The 16,523-nt window shown below is 44.0% G+C and overlaps 1 protein-coding gene across 1 annotated transcript; it reads right to left on the bottom strand.

Annotated features, from left to right (window-relative positions):
* Positions 1 to 795: 795 nt before the first annotated feature.
* Positions 796 to 15,200, bottom strand: LOC117376607 (NACHT, LRR and PYD domains-containing protein 3-like). Its single transcript, XM_055224514.1, has 12 exons — positions 15,151 to 15,200; positions 12,641 to 12,728; positions 12,472 to 12,558; positions 8,806 to 8,904; positions 8,656 to 8,725; positions 8,343 to 8,547; positions 6,452 to 8,255; positions 6,203 to 6,376; positions 5,385 to 5,552; positions 5,155 to 5,319; positions 3,044 to 3,090; positions 796 to 1,830 (listed from the first exon to the last, which is right to left on the bottom strand). The coding sequence occupies exons 2-12, from the start codon at positions 12,694 to 12,696 to the stop codon at positions 1,277 to 1,279; spliced, it is 3,429 nt and encodes a 1,142-aa protein (XP_055080489.1). The 5' UTR covers positions 12,697 to 12,728; positions 15,151 to 15,200; the 3' UTR covers positions 796 to 1,276.
* Between the last annotated feature and the right edge of the window lie 1,323 nt (positions 15,201 to 16,523).

Raw genomic sequence — 16,523 nt, 5'->3', positions numbered from 1 at the left:
GAAAAAAATCACCTCGAACGTTATATTTGCCTATTGATATTCAATCTAAACAAAAAGAAACGGCTGTGACGACGACATCTTGGCTTTTCCTCTATTAAATAATAAATAATTAAAAATAACGTACGTAATGTACGTATCGTACGCTCAAAGACAGCGGTGGAAGTGCGGTCCGTGGTGTGGGCCTGTCCCACTTCAGCAAGATGGCGGCTACACTGAGGAGGGCAGATTCTCGTCCGGAAGCTTCAAACTACACTTTGAGTATTTCGAAGGACCCTTCAAAAGGTGCATTTGGTGAATTGAGACACGGCCGTATTTCTGCTCCTCGTGTTGTTCCCTGTGTGATCGTCCGCGGGTCTAACGTGATTACTCCAGCTTAGTTTTTGTACTCTGTTGTTGCTTTTTGATGCTTAAATCTGTTGTTTTGTTGTTGACAGTCGTCGTTACAGCTTTTATACGGTTAGTTTAAAAATGCAGTCAGGCTACTATTAAATAAATATATATGATATGACCATAATAAATATATTTGTTTTGATGGACAGTTGCTTTGTGTTTGCAGATATTTTTAGATATATCTGATCTTTTAACTTAATTAACTTAATCTTACTTAATTAAACTTTTTAATTAAGTAACTACTTGTCACCACAGACTGTTTATATAAGTATTTTTATATTCTTTATTTTATTTAGTAGATGGAACAATGTGTTTGTAACTCACAAAAACAACACGTGGAACGAGCTTTAACAGCGATTAATATATAAAATATTATTGTGACATTTCTTTATCTTAAAAAAACAAAACACATTTTCGTCCAGATTGAAAAGACAAAACCACAAAGAGAGAGACACAGAGGAGGAGAAAAGACAAAACCACAAAGAGAGAGACACAGAGGAGGAGGAGAAAAGACAAAACCACAAAGAGAGAGAGACAGAGGAGGAGGAGAAAAGACAAAACCACAAAGAGAGAGACACAGAGGAGGAGGAGAAAAGACAAAACCACAAAGAGAGAGACTCAGAGGAGGAGAAAAGACAAAACCAGGTGGATCCTGACATGTCTTTGCTCCACCTAAATCTCCACCTAGTTTCTTTACTCTGCTGAGCTGGTCTCTGGATTTAAAACAGTTTTATTTAGATTTTATTTGTATTTGTACAGAAAAACCTGATGCACCTGTGTATTTATGTTGACAATACTTCAATACTACAATGAAAGTTAAATCAAATCAGAGAGAAAAAGTCCAAATAAAATTTCCAAAGTGATTTTTGTACAGATTTGTTGTATTTTACACAGAGGAGGGTGAGTCTGTCGGACACAGAGACACTGAGGAGCCATAAGTCCTGAGCCTAAACCCAGGGAGCAGAGTCTGAGTGAAGGTGGTGTTGAAGGTGTGGAGGTGGGTCAGTTGGTCAGAGGAGACTGTGTAGAAGGACAGAGAGCCAGCAGGACAGTCCACAAACACTGAGACTGTCCCAGAAGAGGAGGACCAGTCCCGAGGGAGGAAGGTACGTTTGTTATTATGATAAACAGAGAAACCACCTTCAGAACAGAACAGACTCCAGGACTGATCATTGTGTCCAAACAAACTGTCAGCACTGGCTCCTTTCCTTCTGATTCCTCTGTAAGACACTGATATAAAAACCTCTCCACTCCACTGGACCTCCCAGTAACAGCGACCAGTCAGACCAGTGGAACACAGAATCTGAGCCCAGTCCTCAAATCTGTCCTGATGGTCTGGATACGGCTGCTTCTCTGTCACAAGTGTCACCTTCTTGTTGTTGTCAGACAGTTTGAGTTCTCTGTGAGCTGTGTTTGGATCCAGAGTGAGATCACAGAAATCTGATGGAGAGAAGACACAACACAGCAGCAGTTAGTCCCATGTGGAGACACACATTTAATTATAGTTTAATATGGGTCAATCTATTCATGAAAGATGGATTTAAAGTCAATTATTTATGATGAATGTATTGTTATGGCTTTCTTTAGCATAAATCTTTATTTGTATTATTATGGATCATTTTGACCTAACCTTCGTAATACCATTGATTAGACTAAACTGGCAAGATTGTTTTGGTGGTATAAATACTCTGTATTGTTTACATTTGTGAGCTGAGGGCGAGATGACACTGCTAGGGGCACAGCTTTTTGACAATTGTGCACAGTTGATTCAATAAACCAGACCTTTGATTCAAGACAACTTCTCTGTTGATGTTTATACCTTTAAGGCTTTTGACTATTAGAAATTCCACAACAATATTTTTATTATTATGATTTTATTTGTGAATCATGTCAGTCTTGTATTTGGCTCATGTTTCTTTTGCATCAGCTCTATATTTCCTCTATATTTCCTTAAGTTTTACACTGAAAAGAATCTGAAATAGACGAGGCTGAAACTAGAGTTTGTTGCTGCAGTGACAAAGTGCAGCTCCAGTCTCTGACGTCACTCCACACATTCTACACTCCTCTGTGCTCCTCCTACACTCCTCTGTGCTCCATGACACAGACTTTCTCCTTTAAAATGTCTCTATATGAATCCACAGTCACTTGTGCTTGTGTGTAGACCTGTGTCCAACAGCTCCTCCTTTGCTCCTCCTTTGCTCCAGCAGCAGTAGTTCTGATGGGGCTTGGTGCTCCTCCTTTGCTCCAGCAGCAGTAGTTCTGATGGGGCTTGGTGCACACAGAGACATGTGGCTCTGTGTTTCAGGAGCTTGTTCACAGCTTCTGTCCTTTTGCCAGTGTTTGTGTGTCTGTTGTTGTTCTAGTGATGAGGAGGAGGCAGCAGAGGAGCTCAGAGGAGAACAGGGGATTGGTTTAAATCCACTGTCTCCAGAAGAAGAATGAAGATCACTGTTGTGTTTGAGCTGAAACATGAGTGCAGTTACACAGCTCCAGACTGGACTCTTCAGGATCTGCTTCAGGAGTCAGTCGTGGACACAGCTGTGGACCTCACAGTCTGAGGTCACACAACTATATATATTCTATGTGAGGTCCATGGAGCATTTTATACATTTAAATAAGTGTCTGTTTCAAATGGAGTTAATTTAACACTTACACTTTCTGAGTCCTGGGGTTAACCTCACAGCTCCAGCATGGTCCAGTCTGAAACACACGACATGAGACTGAAACACACGACATGAGACTGAAACACACGACATGAGACTGAAACACACGACATGAGACTGAAACACACGACATGAGACTGAAACACACGACATCAGACTGAAACACGTGACATCAGACTGAAACACGTGACATCAGACTGAAACACGTGACATCAGACTGAAACACACGACATGAGACTGAAACACACATCAGACTGAATCAGACTGAAACATCAGACTGAAACACATGACATCAGACTGAAACATCAGACTGAAACAGATGACATCAGACTGAAACATCAGACTGAAACACATGACAATTACCATTTCACAGATCTGACTCTGATGTAGACACTAGAGACCTGTGTGACTCAGACCTGATCAATGAGGAGGAAACTGTTTAAATGTTTGATATTCATGTTGTTTCCTCCTGTTTGACAGAAACACTGGGGTCACAGGACTGGGCGCTGATAAGACCCAGGTGATGTGTGAAATGGGTCAAATGCAGATGACCCTGACACTGGAGACGTGCTGCTGCAAACACAGACTCATGAGGGACATGATGCATCTGTAGAGACGTTAATGACACTGAAGATGAATCAGGACAAACTGTTTAAATGGAGAAAACACCACTGTGGACTTTTATCTGTGTTTATATAAATGTCCAGTGGATCTGAAGAATATTTATGATTTGCAGTGTGAACGTACAGTTTCAGAAATATATATATGATATTAAAATCTTATTTTAAGAATTCAGATTATTTAGTTGAAACTTTAAGGTCATTTAGGAGATTTTATTACAAGAACACTGTCAAATTGTTCATATTTATAGAAGCGACACTAGTTTTAATGTTTGTGTTTTTAATCGTAAGATTTGGATCAGATTTATTATAAAATCTTGGGCTCATGGTCCGACTATTTAATCACTAGAGCGTGATCTTTTTAATCGATCCTTGTGTGTGATATGTACGGTGTGTGTAGTTAGCATTAGCATTAGCAGTGTGTCTTGGCTGCTGGGTGACAGAAGTGGCTCTGTGGACTAGACCTGTCCCATTTCAGCACGACCTTTGGGAAGAATGCACCTGACACACACACACACACACACACACACACACACACACACACACACCCCCACACACATACACAAACACCCCCACATGCACACACACAAAGACAGACACACACACAAACACAGGCACACACACACATGCACACCCCGACACACATACATGCACACACATACACACACAGAGACCCACACAAAAACACGTACACACACACACAAACATATACACACACACACACCGCACACACGTACACATACACACACAGACACACCCCCACATACATACACACACATATACGCACACACAGTCTCACACACGCATTAGTCTCTCACACACACACACACTTGTCTCTCACACACACAGACACACACACACACTAGGGGGCGGGGCCTCTGTGTGTGGACACATGAGGATGAGAGCCTTGTTGTACAGACAGAGTGACGTGTGGTAGTGGTCAGGCGGAGAGCGCTCGCTACAGCCATTAAGATGTGGGACAGAACAAGATCAAGACGTGTAGATTTACACTGATACTTGGTTTATTCCACATTTATAAACCAAACAATGCCAGGTCTCCACGGCAACAACAATCACACATGAAAGAGATGAGTCCGTTTTATACCTGTACCACACATGAGCTGTAGAGCGCACAGGTGTGTGTCCACAACACAGCAACAAGTGATGACCTGTGACCTTACAGTACATTACACAGAGAGGCGCCACCATATGGTGCTATCAGGTACTACAACAGAAATACACTGGTAATACTGACTGTTACAGCACGTGTCACTGATGATGACTTTGAACAAAACTAAAACACACATATTTACTCCCCAATAATCACCACTATCAGTACTACTACTACAACTACTACTACTATAACTACTACTACTGTTGCTGCTACTTCAGCCAAAGTATGTTCACTTTAGTTCATTTGAACTGACAGAAAAAAACCCTGAACTTTTGTGCCAGTCGATTTCAATTCTTCATGATCTCACCTGACAGACAGCAGGGGGCGCTGGTCCTGTAGAGCGGTCAGGAGCTCGGCTGAGGGTCCTGGATGGTTGTAGCTCAGGTCTAACTCTCTCAGGTGAGAGGGGGCGGAGCTCAGAGCTGAGGCCAGAGCAGCCCCGCCCCTCTGTGAGACCAGACATCCAGACAGCCTAAAGACACAGCATTACACTCATGTGGACACAAGGGGGCAGAGTGCATCATGGGAGCGTCTCACCTGAGTGTCTCCAGTCTGCAGGGGGCGCTCTTCAGTCCAGAACACAGCAGCTCCACTCCTGAGTCCTGGAGGTCGTTGTGACTGAGGTCCAGGTGTGTGAGACTGGAGGAGCTGAGGACTGAGGACAGAGGCCCACAGCTGTGAGGGGACAGTCCACAGAGGGACAGACTGAGGAGACAGAGGGACATTAGAGACTAGAACCACCACACAAGAGTTTAAGCCTCAGCCTGTGTGGGCCGGTGCTTGTTTGACTCCAGACGTGAGAGATGTGGGAGGGGTGTGGCTGAAGGGAGCTCCGCCCCCTCACATGTCTCCCATCTGACACAGAGCGACTCTGCTGCTCCTCTATGAGGAGCCGTCAGCGGCCCACACTTCTCATGCGGTGAGTGAAATGATTTTAAAATGTGAATGCACTAATTCTGCACAAAACACAGGACACACATTGTTTTGTTCACAGAGTGTTCAGCTGATTTTAGATGTAAATTAACCATTGAATTGGCAATTTTACTTGAAAAAATGATTAAGCAAAACATGTAAAAGAACAGTACAGACCTATTGTTTCATACTTAGTTAAAAGTCTAGATAAGATCTCAACAACTTATTATAATAAACCCATTATGACTGAAATAAATAACTGAATGCAGCAGAACACAAGAATTTACATTTTGTAAATTATTGTGTTCACACACACACACACACACACACACACACACACCCATTTGTATTATTTGTGAAAGCTATTTTATCTTTATTATGTAATATGTATGTGTATGTATATGCATGTTTGTATAATAGTGAGTAATATTAACCCCTCTGACCTGAGCTGTTCCAGTTTACAGTGAGGACTCTTCAGACCAACAGACAACATCTCCAGCCCTGAGTCCTTCAAGTCGTTGAGACTAAGATCCAGGACTCTCAAACTAGAGGACTGGGAGCTGAGGACTGAGGACAGAGCTTCACAGCTTCTCTCTGACAGGTGACAGTGGGTCAGTCTTAAAAAGAGAAAACACTGTTTATATAGAAGTTGAATCAAACGATAATCTGTTAAAAAAAAAAATGTTATTCACAGAGCTTTGTTGGAGGCCTTGACCACTGGCAGCAGCCTCAGGAGAGTCTCCTCTGAAGCGCAGTATTTCTTCAGCTCAAACTGGTCCAGATCTTCTTCTGATGACAGTAAGACGAAGGCCAGAGCCGACCACTGAGCAGGAGACAATCTACCTTTAGACAGACGTCTTGAACTCAGGTACCGTTGGATCTCCTCCACCAGAGAACGGTCATTCAGTTCGTTCAGACAGTGGAGCAGGTTGATGCTCCTCTCTGCAGACACATCATCACTCAGCTTCTTCTTGATGTACTCAGCTGTTTTCTGATTGGTCTGGGAGCTACTTCCTGTCTGTGTGAGCAGACCTTGTAAAAGACTCTGATTGGTCGACACTGAAAGTCCCAGGAGGAAGCGAAGGAGCAGGTCCAGGTGTCCATTTGGACTCTGTAAGGCCTGGTCCACAGCTGACTGATAGAATTTGGGCAGATCTTTGTAAATGATGTGATTCTTTAACAGTGAGATTGCAGGCCTTTTCTCTACTAGTAGATTTTTCCCAGTGTTGATGAAGGTCTGATGGACGTGAAGAGCAGCAAGAAACTCCTGCACACTGAGATGGATGAAGCAGTAGACCTTGTCCTGGTACAGGCCTGGCTCCTCTCTAAAGACCTGCGTGAACACTCCAGAGTACACTGAGGCCTCTGCAGCATCCAGTCCACACTCGCACAGGTCACGCTCGTAGAAGATCAGGTTTCCTTTCTGCAGCTGCTCAAAGGCCAGTTTTCCCAGAGACTTCACCATTTTCCTGGTCTCTGGACTCCAGTGTGGGTCTGCCTCAGATCCTTCTTCATACTTGATGTTCTTGACTTTGGCCTGAACCACCAGGAAGTGGATGTACATCTGAGTCAGGGTCTTGGGCAGCTCTCCTCTCTCTCTGCTTTTCAACACATGCTCCAGGACTGTGGCAGTGATCCAGCAGAAGATTGGCATGTAGCACATGATGTGGAGGCTTCTGGACATCTTGATGTGGGAGATGATTGTGTCAGCCTCGTCTCTGAACCTCTTCCTGAAGTACTGCTCCTTCTGTGGGTCGGTGAACCCTCTGACCTCTGTCACCATGGAGACACACTCAGCAGGGATCTGATTGACTGCAGCAGGTCGTGTGGTTATCCAGAGGTGAGCGGAGGGAAGCAGACTCCCCCTGATGAGGTTTACCAGCAGCACGTGCAGTGAGGTGGACTCTGTGGGGTCGGTCAGGGCCTTGGTTTTGGTGAAGTCCAGAGGAAGTCTGCACTCGTCCAGACCGTCAAAGATAAAGAGCACCTGGAGGTGTTCAAAGCTGCAGTTTGTGTTCTGTTCTGTTTGTGTTTGACTAAAGAAGTGATGAACAAGTGTCACCAAGCTGAAGCTTCTGTCCTTCAGCACATTGAGTGCTCTGAAAGTGAACGGGAACAGCAGCTGTATGTCCTGGTTGGCTTTGCTTTCAGCCCAGTCCAGACTGAACTTCTGAGTGAGCACCGTTTTCCCAATGCCAGCCACTCCCTTTGTCAGCACTGTTCTGATTGGTGCATGTGTGTGAGCTGGGCCTTTAAACATGTCTTCACATGTGATGACTGTCTCTGCTGGGTCTGGTTTCCTGGAGGCTGTTTCCATGTGTCTGACCTCATGTTCCTGGTTGACCTCTGAAGACCCTCCCTCTGTGATGTAGAGCTCTGTGTAGATCTGATTCAGAAGGGTGGGGTTTCCTGCTTTAGCGATGCCCTCAAACACACACTCAAACTTCTGCTGCAGGTTAGACTTCAGTTTACGCTGGCAAACTCCAGAATAACTCCCTGAATGAAGACAACAGATACAGGCCTGAGTCTCAGAGAATATAAAACGACTGTGAGCACCTTGTTAAATGTGTTAAATGGTCCTACTGCTCCACAGACGCTCAGCCAGCTCCTTCTGCTTCATCCTCCTCAGGAAGTTCAGTGTGATCTTCAGAACAGCCTCACTGCTGCTCCTCTGCTCTTCATCCTCATCCTTCATAGGATCTAAGCATTCTGGGTAATCTGTACTCAGAACCTTGTGGAGCTTCTTCAGCTCCTTCTGGACAAAGGTGAAGATGTCCTCCTCCAGAAGCTGAACAGACACATTATAAACAACACGCAGTCAGTGTCAGATCTGTGTGGAACAAGTTCTCATTCATCTGAACATTTACAAACTTTACAAATTTAAGGTCTGACAGACCTTAAATATGGAGTCCAGCTGTGTCTGATGGTGCTGACCACTGGAGACATCTGGACTCTGCTGCTCCACTCTGTGAGAGAGACTCATCAAACAAACTCATCAAACTTATGTTCATTTCAGTTGTTTTATTCAACACTTGTGGAAACTCACGGCTCTGTTGCAAATTTAAGTGGATGTCCCATAGAGCGGTCACTCCTGAGGGACTCACAGATGGGACCAGGTTCAGACGGAGGATGTTTCTGGTGGATCCTGAGACACAGAAGAAAACACACTTCAGCCACTGTGACTCTTCTTAACACTTGTGCTCACCTCACTCCAGAATCCATCATCACAGACAAAGTCTTTTGGTTCTGTCTATGGATCAATTTTCACACAAACACAAACAACTGTAGACACTGTTGTTATAAAGTTGTCATTAAGATTGTCCATACTGTTTACCATAGTGTTACCGGGCGTATACTGTAGGGGTCGCTGCAGTCACATTCTGTTCTGTTGTCTGTACCGCACATGTTCTGGTCCACTGATAATAAATATCTTGTGTTTATTACAAATGGACTGGTTATTGTGAACACATCTTCATGTGAGAAGTGGGAAACATCACAAAGACTGAACAGTCCATGAAAACAGCTGGAAATGGGAAAACTAAAGAAAATACCTGTGTCTCACACCTGTGTGTCACACCTGTGTGTCACGCCTGTATGTCACGCCCGTATGTCACGCCCGTGTGTCACGCCCGTGTGTCACGCCCGTGTGTCACGCCCGTGTGTCACACCCGTGTGTCACACCCGTATGTCACACCTGTATGTCACACCTGTATGTCACACCTGTATGTCACACCTGTGCTCGTGTGTCACGCCTGTGTGTCACGCCTGTGTGTCACGCCTGTGTGTGACACACACGGTCATTTAGTGCACCAGTAAAACATACATATGTTTTGAGTTTGAAAAAAAAAAAAACATATTTTATTTTTTTCAATAAAGAAGGGTTCGGTGAATGTGCATATGAAAGTGGTGGGGTTCAGTACCTCCAACAAGGTTAAGAACCACTGCAACACATATAAACTCTCATTTGTCCACGTCTGTTTCCCTCTTGAACAAATGTGCTCAACAGAGGCTTAAGTCCCTTTAGGTCGTTTTCACACCTAATAGTCCAGTAGACTCGGTTCGATTCAGGACCAAAATTGAAACATTGTTAACATTTTCAACTGGAGCGGTTTGCTTTCACACTGCTTTTTGTCAAACGAACCAAACCTTTTGAGAAGCTTGTCTAATCCTTCACATGTGGTGGCGCTGTACCAAAAACCATGGAAGGAAACAAGACAAAAAACCATGAAGAAGAAACGCCGTTCGTCTATCGGTCAATACAATGCAACTTCTTATGGATTGTTGACGAAGTTTTTTTTACTTTTGTCCGACACTGCGCTACAGTGCGGGGGAATCCTACTGCTTTCATTTTTTAACTTATTAATTTATAAACCTCGTTTTTGTGCGTGGTCACGAGTAACTGACATATATTTTCGTCAGACCATATTTCTACGAGGGCTTTTACCTCCTCTTCACTCCACGTCTGACCACGAGCCATTTCTCCGCTCCGCTAGCTTTGCACCCGTGTTTGTTTTGGTTTTATTTAGCCAGAATGCTCTGCATGTAATCCGCTTCCTGTCTTTGGAGCGGCCCGTGGTCCGCTTGGCGTTCACATATGCATTCGAACCGTACCAGAGTTCACTTCAACCGGACCGAGACCTAGGTTTTTTGGTGGACCAGAGTTCGCTTTTTTGGACCGTATTAGAGTTCGATTGCGCATTCACACTTGACCAAATGAACCGGACTTTGTGGCCAAAAGAACTAGAGTTCGATTAAAGCGTACTAACCAGTGCTAGTGTGAATACGACCTTAATCTCCAGTGAGCTTCAGGATCTGAGTTTAATGAGTTAAATGTTTGGTTGTTATTAGTGATATTTGTGAAATGGGGCTGGTGCAGTGACACTTCATGGCTGTGCAGACACAAAATGGACACTAGACTTTAATAATTGACACTTATTTGTCTTGTTCTTGAGCAAAGAGGGGAACTTTGAACAGGACAGCTGTGCTCTGCACTCTCTCCCTCCTGTCACAGCTAGAGGATGCACAATAAAATATTGTTGGGAGGTTGGTTTATGTGAGTGGGAGTGCTATACACTTTACATCACGTAGGTTTATGTTTGTTGATACACATTGGGTCTATCAGCTGTTTTCTTCTTGTTGTTTTATCATGTCAAAGCCTTTTTAGATCAGGCTTTTGATTTCTTTCCTTTCTTGTCCCAGTTTATTCAGTTATAACAAAACAGGTCCAACTTAGTTTTTGTTCTGTTGGCACAACCGGCAGGAGCCTCCTCCCACCATTTTATGTAAAAAAAAAACCAAAAAAACAAAAAAAAACTGTTGGCTCTTTTCAGAGTCCATTTTAATTCCAGTTTCAAATTAAAAATATCTCTTTTGGAGAAACACAGCTGTTAAAGTCATGTGACTTGAGCAGGTCCAGTGGGTGATCGGCCTGGACTAGGATCTCAAAGAAGGACTTTTGTAGGACAAAGACATCAGTGTGTTGCACCCCTCCCCGAACCGCCACCTTAACGTGGTGGAGGGGTTTGAGTGCCCGAATGATCCTGGGAGCTATGTTGTCGGGGGCTTCATGCCCCTGGTAGGGTCACCCATGGCAAACAGGTCCAGGGGGACGGGTCAGACGAAGAGCAGTTCAGAAGCCCATCATGAAGATTGTAAAGACAAGGCAAGCTACGTCGCCCAGACCGGCGTTACCAGGGCCCCACCCTGGAGCCAGGCCTGGGGTGGGTGCTCGACAGTGAGCGCCTGGTGGCCGGGCTTTTCCCCACGGGGCCCGGCCGGGCTCAGCCCGAAGGAGTGACGTGGGGCCGTCCTCATGTGGACCCACCACCCACAAGAGGATCCGTAAGGGGCCGGTGCATGGAGATCTGGGCGGCAGTCGAAGGCGGGGGCCTCTACGGCTGGGATGAGAATCAGCTCCTCCAAATCCGAGGCCATGGTTCTCGACTGGAAAAAGGTGGTTTGCTCTCTCCGGGTGGGTGGAGAGTCTCTGCCCCAAGTGGAGGAGTTCAAGTATCTCGGGGTCTTGTTCACGAGTGAGGGAAGGATGGAGCGGGAGATTGACAGGCGGATCGGTGCAGCGTCTGCAGTGATGCGGTCGCTACCAGTCAATCTACGTTCCTACCCTCACCTATGGTCATGAGCTCTGGGTAATGACCGAAAGGACAAGATCGCAGATACAAGCGGCTGAAATGGGTTTCCTCCACAGAGTGGCCGGGCGCACCCTTAGGGATAGGGTGAGGAGCTCAGTCACACGGGAGGAGCTCGGAGTAGAGCCGCTGCTCATACACGTCGAGAGGAGCCAGTTGAGGTGGCTCGGGCATCTGCTCAGGATGCCTCCTGGACGCCTCCCTAGGGAGGTGTTCTGGGCATGTCCCACCGGGAGGAGGCCCCCGGGGAAGACCCAGGACACGCTGGAGGGACTATGTCTCTCTCTGGCCTGGGAACGCCTTGGGGTCCCACCGGAGGAGCTGGAGGACGTGTCTGGGGTGAGGGAAGTCTGGGAGTCCCTGCTTAGACTGCTGCCCCCGCAACCCGGCCCCGGATAAGCGGAAGAAAATGGATGGATGGATGTGTTGCATTTCCTGCTGCTGAGACGAGCATGAAGTTCCTCCTCACAGTCACAGAGGTAATTTAATAAAAAACAAGTCCTCCATATCGTTCTAAAAAGGCTGTGAACATAAAGTCCTGACATTATGAGGTGAGTCTGACTTACTCTGGACCATGTTCTCTTTTAAAAAGTATCCCTCTTTGCAAAGAATCATCACTCTTGAATGAGACGGCGCTGGCCCCAGGAGCAGGTCTGTGGACACAGATGGAGCAGTGGCTTTAGTCTGAGCTCTGACATGGAGAACAGTGGTGGAGTGTTAGTGATCCTCTCTTACCTGTGAGCTTTTATAGAGGGAGGGGCTCCGTCCTCTCTGGTCTCTCTCTGATCCATGCTCAGTCCAGTCTGACAGAACAGAGGTGCTGCTGAGGGGCACAGGGGACCTCACATTAGACCACAGTCCTCAGCACTGGAGTCTGATTTAGAGACTTCACTCCTATGTTTTACTGTGACATGTGTCTAACTGCCTCATGTTGTTTCTTCTACTTTGTTTGTCTGTGGGTCTAGAAATGTTCATGTTTTCTGTACAGTTATTTTTGAGATGTCATTTTTCTTTCCCTTTTGTTCCAGATTAATCAAATAATAGTTTAGTAGTTTTCTCTTGACAAACTCCAGACCAAGTGACACAACCCTTAGGCAAGACACTTCAAACAGAAACACAGAGACACAGTGCACTGTCAAACAGGAAAGGGTCAAAGACACAGAGGCACATTTGGACTCAGCGACAGGTTGGTGGTTCTATTCCCATGTGTTTTAATGTGGCAGAACACAGAGAAATAAACCTGACATTACTCAGTGTTTTAAAGCTGAACTCCTTCCATCACTGCTGCTGTCTGGACCTGTCCTGGACCTGGACTTTGGACTCTGTCTGTGGACTTGGATCTGGCCCAGAGTCTGAGTCTGGTCCTAAACGTTTCCCTCTTTACTTTTATACAGACATCTTATTTTCTCTTAAAGGTGCACTGTGTAACTTTGCTGTGGAGGGTCAGACACCTGCTTGTTCACATGGAGACGTCATTGTTTTGCTCGTAATGTTCCACAGTATGGCATTAAACTATTTTGTAACAAGCAGGTGACACCATTTGGAGATGATCGTGCTCACAGTAAAAAAGTAAGTCTTTTTTTAATATTTTGAGTCAAAAAACACCTGGAATTGAATAAATGCAAAAAAAGATATGTTTAATGCCGTACTGTGGAACATTCTGGGCGACACAGTAACATCTCCACAGAGACAGTGAGGTACCCTCCTCCAGAAAAGTTCCATAATGCCTCTTTAAGGGCGCGTCCAGGGCCTGAGTGTGTGCTTCAGCCTGTGATCTCTGTAAAACTGCTCGTCTGATTCTGTTGAGCACAAAACTAAAGATTTTGGACTAAATCCATGAATCATAATGTTTTGGATTTCTACAGCACCTTTACACTGCAGTATTCATTCAGTCCACACTGGATAAATAAAGACAAGGCTTAAATGTTTGTCCAAAGTGGCTCTGTCTCTGTTGGTGCTGTTCAGACTCTACAGTGTGATGATGTCGTACTCTCAGATCGACAGAGACACATTTCTCTGTTGATCACATTGTATTTTCATGAGTCACATCCAACATGTAAATTCACAAATGTTCAACCTGATTGTTTCTGTGACTCCAGTCAAAAATTCACATTATTACAGCAAATCTCTGTGTTTGACTCAGACACATTTGACCCTTCTGTATTAAATATGTTTGTTCTATAGACTGTTGTGATGTCTGACATACAGCTATAGCAACACAATAATAAAATATGAATGATTAACCTTCATCAGCCTCTGGAGGATCACAGTCCAACATCTTTACTGTTTATCAGAGATCTCAGGAGAGACTTTATATCAAACCTTTGACCTGTGATTGTGACGCAAAACAAACCAATAACAGGCTCATGTCCCAAACACTCAAGTCTTTCTGACACTTCTCTGTATAAACGAGAAAACCAAAAGATGATTTGGTGAATAAATGTAAATGAGCAGGTCTGAGCCTGCAGCTCCTCTGGCCCTGTCCCTTTACATTTGAGCTGCTCAAAGTGAACACTACATCTGTAAAACTGTGTCTTTGTCTCATCTACACTCTATGGCTCAGCATAAAACAACAGGCTACAGCAGCTACAACACGAGATGGAGAGAGGACTGCACATCTGTACTCAAGGAAAAGGAAAAAGTACACATGAGAAATACTACTAAGAGTACTACTGACTTTTTAACAGATTGTGAGCTGCATTTTTGATCAGTATTTGATATAAACTGAAGGGTTTAAAGCTAAAGTGAAACATTTCAAAGCCCAATCTGCATATTCTGAGCTGTGTCCAATCAGAGCAGGCGATGCAGTGATGTGTTTGTTTATGAAGCAGCAGATACAGAGGAGAGACAGACGTGGATCAGGACCAGTGGGACTTGTGCTGTACTCACTACTCATATGATTTTAAATGTGACTAAGTACAATTACATGGATACAAATACAAGTTCTACTCAAAAAAGTACTTCAAAAATCTATACTCAGACACACAGAGACACACAACATAAAAACTGCACTAACTGAAGTGTTTTCTCAGATTGAAATGGATCAGGCCCATGTTCAAATCTAAGTGAAACTAATGTAAAAGGTTTGGTGTATTCTAAATGTAAAACAGGTGAATCTTGCTGAGTACCACCTGAAAATGTGACTCAATAAAACATTAGAAGTGAAGAGACCATAAAACAAGGATTACACAAAGAATGTGTTCAAAAAGACACTCAAGTAAATATAAGTCATTATTACCTCAGACAAACAGTGAGTCCAACTCCTCCTGAGTCATTGTGAGCCTCCTCTGCTACTCATCTGCTCCTTTGCTCCTCTTCTCCTCTGTTTGATATAAAGTCTCTCCTGAGATCTCTGATAAATGTGAATAAAACAATCTAATCTGGTGTTTGTACATCTGTGTGCAGTAAAGATGTTGGACTGTGTTGGAGCTGCGTCCTCTCTGTTCTCTCTGATCCAGGCTCAGTCCAGAGTCCTACAGGATGACATCATACTGTTTAGCCCCACCCACTGCTCACATGGTTCATCTCATGTCGTTTTGTCAAGTGCCTCCATAGTCTACACTTTAATAACAAATCCAAAAGTCTACAGTTGAACTAAACCTTTTCTCTCCTGAAGTGTTTCTGAGTCCGTGTGCTTAGGAAATAATTATTGCGAGGTGAAAATAACAGCTCCACAGACAAAAATGAGACAATAAAAAGCAAAGAAACACATTTTGTCTGTTGTTGTGCTCATAGTTCTGCCTCAGTGCCACTCAGTCTGAATGTTGAGGGGCATTTTTCAAATAAAATGATGTCCATGCATAACCTCTATATTATAACATCCTGATGATTTCATGTAGTTTTTAGATATTTGAAAGAAAACAGTCAAAAATAACAGAAAAATACGATTTTTTTATTTGATTCACTTTTATTTGTCCATTCTGTACAATGGCAAGAGTCCTGGATATAATTTATTCTATGTGGAACTACACACTCAGTACACGAGGCCTACGGGAGGATATTTTGTAAATGTACATTTTGATGTATTAGGTCACATAGAGTAAGAGGAGGGGTATTTATATCCTTTTGGTGGAACAAATACTGCAATAAATTTACTACTTCTTTGTCACTTTTTTGCCTAAAGTCTTAATCTGATCTTTACAAGTTTTATAATAAACTGAATTCTGGGATTATTTCATAAGAGCTTGAAGGACGACTACTTAATGACGCCAGTTCTAATTTAGAGTGCGTCGCTTCACAGGGGAAATTATGGGATGCAGGATTTCCCCCCCAAAAAAGCCAAAGTTTTTGCTCTGTACCAACACACAGATTTAAATAAGCACTGGCCATGTATTACATAAAGGTTTGTTACTTTTCATTGGTGGGTTTCAGACGACGTCGTTCTATAGGCCGATAATACTCGACGCAGATGAGGCTCAAATGATGTTGTTAAATGTATTTTTGTGGTGACGCAGTGAGATCTTGGCTCTAGTCTCTGATGGAAATGATCAGGTTCAACATTAGTGAATTTACCTTTTGGATATTTCAAAGTGCAGTGTGATCAGTGGATAACGTGGCCCTCGCCCCCAGTCTGAGTGTATGACATCATCACTATAGGGTGTGGCGCTAACTGTAAGCA

This window comes from Periophthalmus magnuspinnatus, chromosome 9 (genome assembly GCF_009829125.3).
Source record: "Periophthalmus magnuspinnatus isolate fPerMag1 chromosome 9, fPerMag1.2.pri, whole genome shotgun sequence".
Lineage (NCBI taxonomy): Eukaryota > Metazoa > Chordata > Actinopteri > Gobiiformes > Gobiidae > Periophthalmus > Periophthalmus magnuspinnatus.
Note: the sequence above shows the minus strand (reverse complement) of the source record. Positions and strands in the feature narration are given on the sequence as shown.

Excerpts from the sequence above, each read along its gene's own strand:
- LOC117376607 (XM_055224514.1), bottom strand. The coding sequence starts at position 12,696 with ATGGATCAGAGAGAGACCAGAGAGGACGGAGCCCCTCCCTCTATAAAA. Across the intron at positions 8,726-8,805 it reads CTTAAATTTGCAACAGAGCC|AGTGGAGCAGCAGAGTCCAG; the intron begins GTGAGTTTCCAC and ends TCTCTCTCACAG. Across the intron at positions 1,831-3,043 it reads AACCCCAGGACTCAGAAAGT|ATTTCTGTGATCTCACTCTG; the intron begins GTAAGTGTTAAA and ends TCTCTCCATCAG.